Source organism: Etheostoma spectabile, chromosome 10, assembly GCF_008692095.1.
Source record: "Etheostoma spectabile isolate EspeVRDwgs_2016 chromosome 10, UIUC_Espe_1.0, whole genome shotgun sequence".
Taxonomy (NCBI): Eukaryota; Metazoa; Chordata; class Actinopteri; order Perciformes; family Percidae; genus Etheostoma; species Etheostoma spectabile.
Window position 1 is genome coordinate 16,303,707 of NC_045742.1, and position 11,921 is coordinate 16,315,627.

The 11,921-nt window shown below is 42.2% G+C and overlaps 1 protein-coding gene across 7 annotated transcripts in view; it reads left to right on the forward strand.

Moving 5' to 3' along the window:
* Positions 1-11,921, forward strand: part of LOC116696318 (catenin delta-1) — a 20,181-nt gene extending 8,260 nt beyond the window's left edge. For 2 of the 7 annotated variants that reach the window (XM_032527174.1, XM_032527175.1), the window contains 20 exons: positions 26-189; positions 2,328-2,396; positions 2,516-2,635; positions 2,846-3,108; positions 4,099-4,380; positions 4,523-4,763; positions 4,886-5,108; positions 5,395-5,587; positions 5,691-5,808; positions 5,913-6,066; positions 6,289-6,306; positions 6,656-6,724; positions 7,351-7,478; positions 7,703-7,853; positions 8,063-8,255; positions 9,147-9,343; positions 9,449-9,490; positions 9,589-9,656; positions 9,853-9,907; positions 11,820-11,921. In XM_032527174.1, the coding sequence (XP_032383065.1) occupies positions 31-189; positions 2,328-2,396; positions 2,516-2,635; positions 2,846-3,108; positions 4,099-4,380; positions 4,523-4,763; positions 4,886-5,108; positions 5,395-5,587; positions 5,691-5,808; positions 5,913-6,066; positions 6,289-6,306; positions 6,656-6,724; positions 7,351-7,478; positions 7,703-7,853; positions 8,063-8,255; positions 9,147-9,343; positions 9,449-9,490; positions 9,589-9,656; positions 9,853-9,907; positions 11,820-11,878 (2,802 nt within the window). In that variant the 5' untranslated portion in view covers positions 26-30 and the 3' untranslated portion in view covers positions 11,879-11,921. Of the gene's footprint in view, positions 1-25; positions 190-2,327; positions 2,397-2,515; positions 2,636-2,845; positions 3,109-4,098; positions 4,381-4,522; positions 4,764-4,885; positions 5,109-5,394; positions 5,588-5,690; positions 5,809-5,912; positions 6,067-6,288; positions 6,307-6,655; positions 6,725-7,350; positions 7,479-7,702; positions 7,854-8,062; positions 8,256-9,146; positions 9,344-9,448; positions 9,491-9,588; positions 9,657-9,852; positions 9,955-11,819 lie in introns of those variants that run through there. The other 5 variants (XM_032527179.1, XM_032527180.1, XM_032527176.1 and 2 more) reach the window with 4 other exon arrangements.

An 11,921-nucleotide genomic window follows, 5' to 3' on the forward strand; every position in this document is an offset into this window, starting at 1 on the left:
CCCGTCTCCCCATGGGGCGGTGTAGTGTGTATGGAGCAGTGTGAGAGCGCAGCAGCTCTCCTGGAGTCGGTCAGGGAGCAGGAGGTGCAGTTTGAACAGCTGACCCGGGCGCTGGAGGAGGAGAGGAGGAGAGTGGGCCTCCCTGCCACCAGCCCCTCGGCCCTGGGTCGCCCCCTCCCTCACACACAGGTAACAGCCAGAGTCTCTCATTGGCGTTTACAGCCCCCTCCATCTTTCACTAAACATCCAATCCATGGATCATAATTTTCTCCGTCCAATCCTCAAAGTTTTCTCCCGCCAGCCATCCATCATTCATCCCTTCTCTGCCTGCCTCTTCTCCACCCGCGCTTTGCGTGTGTGCGGCGTCATTAAATGGCTATTTTCATTGATTCAGTGTCTCTAAAGTCCTTCCGTCTTTTAGCGCTCATCTGCTAACATATCCATTCATTCCTGCCTATAGTTCCACTACTTTCAACATGCCTGAGATGGTCATCAGCACACATTTTCTGCATGCCTCCATTGTCACTCACCGGATACACACTGACACACACGTAATCACCTTTCGTTGGCCCCTGCTGTGGAATTTTAGTCATTTTCCTCCATCTTCCATGTTGCAGCATGTCGTGTTATGCAGTGCGGTTATCTGTCGTGCATGTGTCACACAGTCCTCCATCCAGTGAAGTTTTCCCATTCATAATGAAGGACTTCGTCTTTTTATTTGCATTTAAATCCTTTTATCAAGCCCTTAAATGCATTACTTCTGTTACTTATTACTACTTCTGTTAAAAATTGTTATGCATGAAATTATCTTTTTGTGTGTTAAACATCAATGATGCAAGCTCCTTGAAGAAATGGTTTACCGGTTACTAAATCACTGCTGTTCATGTTCTATTCACATTTGAGTCAGAACCGGTGAGGTTCTGGCACCTTTACTTCAAATATATTACTTGGACTAATGCAAGTTAATAACAATTTAATATCAATTTAATAATTTATTTTATTGTTGAATTTGACCATTGTGGACAATGTTGTAAATAACTGAGCAGGATTTCTGTCTAATATATTTAGTTTTTTGTGATACGGTACATTGATATGCAAGGTGATTATAGTTTCTCAATTGATTTTTTCCATTAAATTTTCCTAGATAACAATATAGATTAGGTTTTTAGTTGATCAGCTTTTCTGTCTTTAGTTTTAAGGCTCTCACTGTTTCTTTTGTTCAGAGCTGAGTTATTTGCTTGGACAAGGTCCTACTGTTGCCTTCTTGTTTCATATTGTTGTCTCTACCAAAAAACCTGACAATCAGAGCGAGTGGTAGACTATGCTTGGTTGCCTGCAGGCTTTGGATAACCGTTAAAGCAGAGCCATTATCAACACAGAAGGTCAGGCAGTGCCATATTTACGGGTTGACGTTGAACTATACTTTCCAGCACTTGGCATTGTGTACACTTAGTAGAATAGTTTTAAATCTGTATTTTCCTTTCATTAAGGGCTTGCTGACCTAGATTAAATCTTATGTTTTGTCTCTTTAAATCCTTGGAAGTGACTTATTTGATTAGTGTGTGGCATTTGAAGGATGAAGGCTAAGAAAGCAAGAATCTGTGTTTTTGGCCTTGTGCTAACTGCTTGTTTTATTTCTAAAATTATAAATACCGATGAAGATACTCAACCTTTGCCAGCCACACAATCTGTGCCTTGCTCCAAGACCATGACGGAGTTGTTGTATGCAGATAACGGTAATGAGGTGGTAATAAGTAAGGATCAGCTGTAGTACACTTACACTTCCCATTGCTTTAAAAAAACAAACAGCCCTGCCTCCTTGTGGCCATCATATGAAGGAGGAGTTGGTAGTTGATAAGGTTCATATCTCTTGATTTAGACTGAAACGGTTAGTAACTGCGTCCGGTAAAACAGTTGGTGGGAAAGATTCCCATAGTATCCCAAATACGCAGCGCTCCACATTTGATTCAGCTTGTGACTAATACTGATAACTGAGGCGGTTATATTGCTTGAAACAGTGTTACTCAGGGTTCTGTAGAAAGTGTGCAAGTTATACAGTGTGACAGTCATTGGTTATGTAACAGATTACAGCAAGAGGAAGATGATTGGCTTCACTCCAATGTCTGCCAGTGATTCACAGGCCATAAACATGCAGGGACAGTTTGGCAGTGAATGTGCTTCAGCTGCAGTAATATCATCTGGCAGGTTGTAAGAAAGTAGACCGCACTGGCTACTGGGAGACGTGCCTTTACCTCACTTTTATGTGCTGTTCAAGCAGAATTGTTTTTACATCTATTTCACAGTTGTATATTTCTCTTTTATCCCAGAACGGGCGTTTAGGGGATGCAGACATAGACCGTCTGAAACTGACTGACTCCTACATAAACGGCACACAGGTATGTGTGTGTATAGTTTTATTGTGTACGTTTTTTTTTTCTCTTATATTCATAGGAGTAAATTCCAGAGATTTAAAAAAGAAAAAAACATAATATGAATGTGTGCCTCTACACTACAGTACAGAATGGTGGACCCTGCACACGGGGCTCTGGATGAGAGCTACACACCAGAGGACGACTCCCAGGAAGTACACTCTGTCTTTTCTGACGACGGAACCACTCGACGACCAGACAATGGCGTAAGTGATTGTGACACATGCACCGTAATATCATCAGACTTTTTTTTTCTTGCAAAAGCTCTTGTAATAATCAATTTGATAAATTGTATTTTTGTGTTTTTGTTGTGGCTGAACTTAGTGTTATGGAAGCATCCAAGGATCTTACGCCACTTGATTATCCTTTGCTATAAACATCGTTTGATACCTCACTACCATCTTGCTCTCCCTCAGATGAAGAAACCAATCTCACGCACAGTCCTGCCCTCTGACTCGATGTCCATCGACGGAGGCTTGTCGGTGTCTGGTATGGGCGGCTACAGCGCCACACTGGACCGTCCTTACAGACAAGCTGGACCAGTAGATTACCCCACGGCCACAGTTCCCAGAAACTACCACTATGCCCCTGTTGGCGGTTACGGCGACTACCGGGGAGGCCCACCATCAGAGGCATACACTAGCCTGAGCAGGGGCTCGCACATGGACGACCGCTACAGGTACAAGGCCCCTGCATGGGGAAGTGCTGTGAATCCTTTCTTTTGATTGGTGTTTTTAACATTCTTAAAATGTGTTGTCTTTAAGCCAAACTGTAGTTTTTCGTTTTCATTAGTGGACAAAAGGCACAATCCCCTGTTTGGCTTTATCAACTAAATGTGTCCCACTTGTATGTCTCTTACACACTAACTCTGTTTTATAAGGTAATGAATATATGTTCTATGAATGAACTATTTGAACCAGATTTGTCATCACATTGTTAAAACAAGACGGGAATTTCCAACTGTTATTCATACACAACACTAAACTAAGCACTGTATATTTGCTAAACAGAGTTGTTGAAGTTTCATTCCTTTTTTTAAATGTCACTAGAATATTTACTCAATATTTAATTATTTAATATATTTACTCATAATTTAACAGACATTGTGGGCTAAGTGTTTTAACTTATCTTTTATATTTTTTATTTTATGGGGAAAGTTAATGGACTAACCATTGTACTCTACACTGCAAAAAGGGGTGTCTAAAAACACTAAATCTGAGGGAAAAGGTACTCAAAATGAGTGAAATTATCACATCAGATCATTTCACTTGAAAAACTTGCTTGATTTAAGATTATAGTGAAAGTTAACACAAAACAAGAAATTCACTCTTAAAACAAGATAACACTTCTAAATCTAAGTTGTTGTTTTTTTATCTTGGTAAGAACAAAATAATTTGCAGTGTAATCATTAATTATGTCTGAGATTGACCAGAGGAGAATTGATGATTGAGAGAAAACCTTTGTTGCTTACTGTAGACACACATTCCTGCATTCACACCAGTCAGTCCTGCTTTTAATCCTGTTCAGAATCAGGACTGTGAAGCCAGATATGTTCCTACAACTTAAATTAGAAATTAATCTTCCATTACTGTAAGTTGGGAAGGGGATCACTCAGCACAGGATCTCACTTCAACATCTCTCACTTCTCTCGTTACCTTCATTACCCCAGGACAGTTGACGGCTACAGGACCCTGGACTCTGGCTACCGGGCGCCAAGCCGCCAGCAGCTTGACCCGTATGCAGCACAGCCCCAGGTGAGCCGTGGAATGAGGGCCTTGGGCTCAGCGTTGGAGGTGCGGTACGGCCACGGCCACTACGGCCTGGAGGATGACCAGCGCAGTGTAGGATATGACGACTATGGCATGGGGCCTCCACCCATGCACCCTGGGGGCTATGGTACCATGCCACGCCTAGGGCCCGGCACCGGTGGTATGGACAGACGGAGACTCAGGTAAAACACAAACGCTTTGCTGTGCCTTCATATAACACTTGTTTTTTCAAGCAGACCATGTATGTGAGCAGTATGAGACATTGAATCTGTTTCTAAATACAGACCCAACAAATGTTTCTTTATCTCCTTCTGCGACATGCAGGAGCTGTGAGGATACTTTGGACGGCAACATGGGAGGAGTTGATCCGTATACCTGGGATGTTTCCATGCCAATGGAGAGGGGGAGCATGGCTTCACTGGACAGCACACTGAGGAAGGCTCCGCCTGGTTCGTGGAGACAGCCAGAGCTGCCGGAGGTCATCGCCATGTTGAACTACCGTCTGGACCCTGTCAAGACAAACGCTGCCGCATTCCTCCAGCATCTCACATTCAAAAACGATAAGGTGAAGCAATAGTCACATTTCAAATACAGAATAACTGTATTTAACAAATGCTTATTTATCGTTTTGTATTGTCATTTGGCAAATCCTTGACGTGAGCTTGATCATTTTGCGTGTGTGTCTAGGTCAAGTCAGAGGTGCGTCGTCTAAAGGGCATCCCATCCTTGGTGTCACTGCTGGACCACCCCAGCAAGGATGTGCACCACTCGGCCTGTGGAGCACTGAAGAACATTTCATATGGGCGAGATCAAGAAAACAAGATTGCCATCAAGAACTGCGATGGAGTCCCCGCGCTGGTCAGGTTACTTAGAAAGACCCACGACCAGGACCTCACTGACACTATAACAGGTACCCACATCACATGATGCTTGTTTTGATTATTTTCTTTTTTTAATATGTACTTAGTTATATGTTGTTGTCTTACTTCAAACACACACACATGATGATTTTTGTCTTAACAACCTACACATAGCAAGCACATCCAAATATTTACAGAACAAAAAAGAGGAAAACAAATAATTGAATCCAACATGGATGAGAAAAAAGGTCTCATTTGTTATATTTAATCTTTTTTTTTTTCATTTAATCAAGTATTATTATAGTGATAGTAACCATATGTGTTATATCATCCCAGGCACCTTGTGGAACCTTTCATCCCATGACTCAGTAAAGATGGAGATTGTGGACCACGCCCTGCATGCCCTGGCTGACGAGGTGGTCGTTCCTCACTCTGGCTGGGAGCGAGGGAGCAATGGAGGAGAGGAGAGCTGCAAACCACGCCATCTGGAGTGGGAAACCGCCTTGACCAATACTGCTGGTTGCCTTAGGTACACAAGGGGGTCACTAGATTTCATTCAGAAAGTCAAAGGAGAAAGAGTATCTATTTTGAGAGAGAAACCTGCTATTTTGTGCTCTCCCTCTGTCCAACAGGAATGTGAGTTCAGAACGCAGCGAGGCCAGGAGAAAGTTGAGAGAATGCACAGGATTGGTGGATTCACTCATGTACGTTGTGCAATCACAAATCAACCGCAAAGATGTGGATAACAAGGTACTTACACCAGATGACATATTTTATCTTGTGAAACCAAAGCACTTATCTTTCTCTGTCTCCATCTTTGATCATCTCATCCCTTTTATATTCTCTTCCTGCAGTTGGTGGAGAACTGTGTCTGCCTCCTGAGGAATCTGTCCTATCACGTTCACCGGGAAGTCCCCGGCAGTGAGCGCTACGCAGAGACCACACCCCTCAACCAGGGGCCTGCCCCCGCTAACAAAGGAGGCTGCTTTGGCTCTCGAAAGGGCAAAGGTCAGTGTTGGACAGTTTTATTTTACTGTCTGCGAGGTTTGCTGTTGAAAGATGGGTAGCTGCTAGCGCCTTTGAGCTTGTTGGTGTCGCTTTTTTTCACACTCTACCACTGTTTCCCTTTTTTTTTTTTCCTTCTCTCTCCTCCCTCCATTCTCTTACCTTTTACCCCTGTCTTTCTTCCAACCCCTCCTTCACTTCCTCCTTTCTCTCTGCTGTGTTTAGATGAGTGGTTTTCAAAAGGTAAGATTCTCCTCTTGGTGTTGGTGAACTTTTGAAACTATTGACCACTCTGCCATCAATAATTTTACTTATGCAGAATAAAACTTTGCTACAGCAATAAGAATGCCCAATAATGTTGAATTCACATCCAGTTCATGAGCATGATCACCTGCTGTCAACGCAAATTCAATTGCATGTTCAGTGCTTGTTCCATTGGTTGCATGGTCACATTTCACGTAACAATGTGCCAGAGTTAAGGAATGCAGATAACTTACTGCTCATCTCGACCAGCTTCACATAATCTATTATTTCTTCAGTTCAATCTTTAATGTGCTGTCTTTCTTTTTTTCTTTTTTTTTCCTCGCTGCAGGAAAGAAGGATGGAGATGATGGGAGTGGAGATCAAGTCGACATTCCAAAGAGGACAACACCTGCCAAAGGTATGCATGTAGTATATTTTCCCTTCAAATAATTTATTGATCAAATGAATCATTGATTAGTCTTTAAGGTAGCCTGCTTATGTCAAAATTATACTGTCTGAGTGAGTGGCTGTGTAATGTAAATGTTGTCAAAGGGTATACAAGTAGGGTCTTTGCGAACTAGCGATCTGCTGCGCATGTGTAGATTGCATCCTCCAAACACATAGTATCTATGTTACCTGTGTGTCCGCAGCTGTCTGTGTATGCATCCTTTCCAGAGTATGTTCAAGCCTTTATATGCCAAAGTACAATGTCTCATGTCCCATTTAGCACTCTTTGTTCTGCTGTCAAGCTTTATTTGCTACTGCTAAACACAAGATAAGATAAAAGAGATAAGATCTAGTTCTGGACTAAGGACCTTTTTCACCAGATATCTGCATTAAGGTTTGTATCAGTCTAGGAAATTGCTAAATTTTTCTTTAATTCTCCAAAACTTGTGTGTGTGTTAATCCCACACGTTGAACCTTTTCAAACTACCAGGTCTAGCTGGTAGAAGCATTCTTTGGTAAGGGCTCTATGTGTGTCCTGAACAAATGTTGAAGTTTGTCAAACTTGTTGTGAAGCTAACACCCCTCTGTCGACCTCAGGTTACGAGCTGTTGTTCCAACCAGAGGTGGTTCGTGTTTACACATCGCTGCTCCGAGAGAGCAAGAACCCCTCGGTGCTTGAGGCCGCTGCCGGTGCCATCCAGAACCTGTGTGCCGGCCGATGGGCTGTAAGTACCATTTCTTAACAAACTGAGTCTCTGCTGTTAAAAAAGAAAAAATATTTAAACATGTTTTCAGGTGAAGTCTCTTAATCTGAATCAACATTTTGGGTCCGTTGAAGTAATTTTAATCTGAATAGTCAGTTGTGACGAGGTCCATGATGAAGTTACTGGAATACTGCTGTCAATGTAAATCAAATAAATTGCTCCCTCTCTATCTGCTTGCTCTTCAGTATGGTCGGTATATCAGGGCTACTGTGCGTCTGGAGAAGGGTCTTCCCATGATGGCAGAGCTACTGGCTCATGGCAATGACCGTGTGGTTCGGGCAATGTCCGGGGCCTTGAGGAACCTCTCCATCGACAACCGTAACTGCCAACTGCTCGGTAAGAATGTTGTATTGGGTCTCCAGAAGAACCACGAAATACTACTTTATTCTCAAAGAATAGAACACTTGTATTGTGCTGGATATGTGCATGTATTTTAAATGCAATAATCTATGCACCAAAGTGTGGATAGGTTGTTGGACATTTTGGATGTTTGTGTTTGTATCACACCAGATGCATTTTCTTACCTCACTGCGTGCCTCCTGCAGGTTTGCATGCAGTGCCTCACCTTGTGGCCAACCTGCCTGGAGGCCAGAATCAGTCTGGTCGCACTCTATCAGAGGAGACTGTGGTGTCTGTATTGAGCACACTCACTGAGGTGCTAGGCAACAATGTGGAAGCAGCAAAGACCCTCCGAGCCTCGCAGGGCATTGAGAGGCTGGTGCTTATCAACAAGGATGGGTAAGTGTGTTCTGTAAAATGAGCTAAGAATATACTAACAGTAGGTAATTAATGTGTTTTCTGGGGCTTATATAATTTATAGCAATAAATTACTCGAGCGTTGCATACACAATGCTTTTTATGATAGTAAAACAGATAAAACAACTTCTTTGGTAGTTTATGATAAACATTCCTATACCTTTTATGGAGCCACCCTCGCAAACTAATACATTAATCCAATATTAAAGCGCTTCACTATCAAAGCACTTAGTCTACAAAGGGTTATTCAAGTTTTTTGGTGAAAATCAAAGTTAAATTGCAGGGGTTTTCCTTGCTCAGAATGGGCTTTTGGGGAGGGACACATTAAGCGAGGGGTCTGGGGGTCCTCCCTCAGGAAATATGTGTCAAACACTTCATTTCCTGCATTCTGACACACTTTTATTCACCAATTTATGATTAAAACGTCTTTATTTATTTGAAGCAATCCCATTAGTGCTAGTTTTATAGTAGAGTGTTCAGGTCCAGTCAAAACAATGCAGCTTAGCTGGCTACCAGCACCAGCCGCATGTGTAAAATATAGCAGCTGTGGATGAGAGGGGAGTTCTGGTACTGGCGATTTTTCTATGGCACTGGCTAAAACTTCTTTTGCGGGGGTGTAAAAAAAAGTGCTCTATGCGGGGAAAAACCCTGAAATGTAAATGCGTCCTGTCTAATTTTACCAGCTAGTCAACTTCTGTTGAATAGGTAGATACTAGTCACTCAGACACAAGCTTCTTTGAAATAATTTTATTTGTTGAATATTTAATATCTCTTAGATGTTGATGAGTTTTTTTTGTCACTGGCATGAACTGTGCCAAGATATAAAGCCAAGCAAAATCCTTTGGTATGGACATATTTCTGTGTATCCTACAGCAAGCGCTCAGAGCGTGAGGTGCGGGGGGCCGGCCAAGTGCTGCAGCTTGTCTGGGCCCACAAAGAGCTGCGCAAGCCTCTTGAGAAAGATGGCTGGAAGAAGACTGATTTCATGGTCAATCTCAGCACCACAAACGGCCCGAGCACACGAGCCAACGGTACCTATGAAGACAGCACCACGCCACTGCTAGACAGAGGTCAGTGTGCAAGACATAATTTATGGCTGAAAACATTTTGGCAGCCTTAAACCCAACATTTAGAAAGTTTAGTTTAACTTGTGACTCTGTTTTGCTTCATTTTAGGGGAAAAGAGGGACATGATTCCACTAAATGACCTCGGCCCTGGTTAGTCCATTTATCGTTGCTTTTTATCAAGACAAATTCATCAAGATCATGAGGAGATGTATGATTTATTTCTCATTCTTGTCGTCTAATTTCCTCAGATGCCTACTCTACACTGGACCAAAGGGAGAGGAGACACACTCTGGATGAAACCACAGACACATTGCCGGTATTTTAAATCTTTCTCACGCACATTCACATGTCTGTCATGTCGGATTGCTCACTCAACTACACTAACCCCTAATCACCTGCACCACTATGCATACTTTAACCTTTTTTCCTTTGGCAGCCTTTAAAAATTGACACTTTTCTCACACTTACTTCCTCTCTTTCTCTCTCTCCCCCTTTCTCTGGTTGTCTCTCAGCGAGGGGTGTATGGGGGCAGAAAGGGCTCCTTGCCCCTGTTGGACTCCTACGATGGTTAGCCCTCCCCATCCCCTCTACCCCCCTCTGCATGTAACAGCATGGTATGTCCAACTCACCTCTTGTCCTGCATGGACTCTATGAGATCTGTTCCTTTGTCTCCTATAACTTTTAACCCTCAGTAAAAGCTGGTCTATGTCTATTTTGCTGTACTGAAACGCTGTGCTGATATTTAACATTATGAGGCCCGATGTGACATGTGTACTTGATTGTATAGTAGGCTGCAAGGTGCACCTAGTGCATAGTTGTCCATGCAGTCTGCCAGTGTAAAGATAACCCCAAGGCTGATAATTAAGGTTTAAATCCTCAGAATGAGAACTAATGTTTGTGCAGTAGTGTTGTTACAATACCAGAACTTTGACTTCATTACTAAAATATCATTACTACAACACAACGTCAACAAATAGAAGTAATGTCCCAGAAGAACTATTACTTAAAACTTAAAACCTTGACCCTTATTATCATAAGGGGCAAGATTCCAGATTGGCCCATCTGAGCTTTCATTTTCTCAAAGGCAGAGCAGGATGCGTAGGGCTTGGTTTACACCTATCGTTATTTCTAGCCACTAGGGGACCTAAGGCAGGCTGGGGGAACTCAAATTAATGTTAAAAACCTCCATAGAGTGAATTGTCATGCCATGGGACCTTTTTAAGGGTTTTTAACACAACACTCTGTGTGATATTTGTCCTCACAATAAAATGTGTATCTTTTCATAGTGGCAACTGCCAGAGTGTTAGTGTGTTCTTTGAAGCTATTGCCACCAGTTGTGAAATATTTGACTCCATTGAATTTTGCACGTGTCCAGGATCTATGTACTCAGCTGCCGCTCTCTTTTGTCACCTGTTTCCATTGGTCTAGGATTGTGTTTCAGTGCACTCCTGTGGCTCTGCAGGGTATTACAACAACATTTGACCCAGAATAAAAAAACAATTCAGTGAATTAGGTTTTTTCTTTTTTTTTTTATTGCCTGCAATTGAGTAACTTCATATCACTTATAGTATTAAGCAATACAATAAACATGTTGGAAAAATGAATTTGGAAAAGTTACTCAGAAATAATAATCCATTATTGATTACTTATTATCTAATATTGTAACTCTCACATCTCATTGTTCTGTATTGAAGTTGTCTTGTATACATTTTGTCTGGCTGACATGTAATTCTACTATGGACGCATGCAGCATTGAGGAAGCTGGATGCTCACAAAAAAAAATGTCACATACATTAATGGAAATTTTAATTCAACGTGAAACAGGATAACTGTTTTTAATTTGATGTGTTGCACAGTTTTAATCAAAGGCTGTGATAGTTGTCTTACCAATAACTGTAAGTGTGGCGTTATTATAGAACCCAGTTAACTTCTAGGAAAGTCCCGCCCTGCAAAGCAGCCCCCTTGGTTGGGGTTAGGCATTGACCTCAAGTGGTTATGGTTAGGATAGCCGATTGGTCAGGGGATAGGACAATAACAAATCAGGTTACGTTACCCTGCGTTAGCATGGACGGCTGGCCAATAGTAGTGTGTGTGAATGCTATTGAAGGGCGGCCTTTCTTAGACGTTGCGTGGGTACCATAATAACGTGTTGGGGTCATTTTAGTGCAGTGTTACAGGGAGCTCTAATGTGATAAAGTAACACACACAGCGTTAACCCCATCATTGTTTATAAGCTTTCTGAGCTATTGTTTCAAAGGTTACAGTAAAAGTCAATACTAGATTCAAACTACATTTAATATATTTTAGATTGAACATCTGGTTATTGTGACTGCACTATTGTGCAGTGTGCCAAACCTTTACCAGTTAGTGAGTCTTTGTGTTGCCTCCACGTTTTATTGTGTATATTACTCCCATTTTGTTTTCTGTGTTCACATTTTGCATCTGGTTTTAATCAAAGTATTTTTCTCTGCTCTTCTAGAAAAACTGATAGTGTGCATCACCCAGACTGGGCCATCCCTGCCCTACCACTGCTACTGAGGAGAGAAGATCCAGATGCACAGACTCTCTCCCTCTCGTCCCC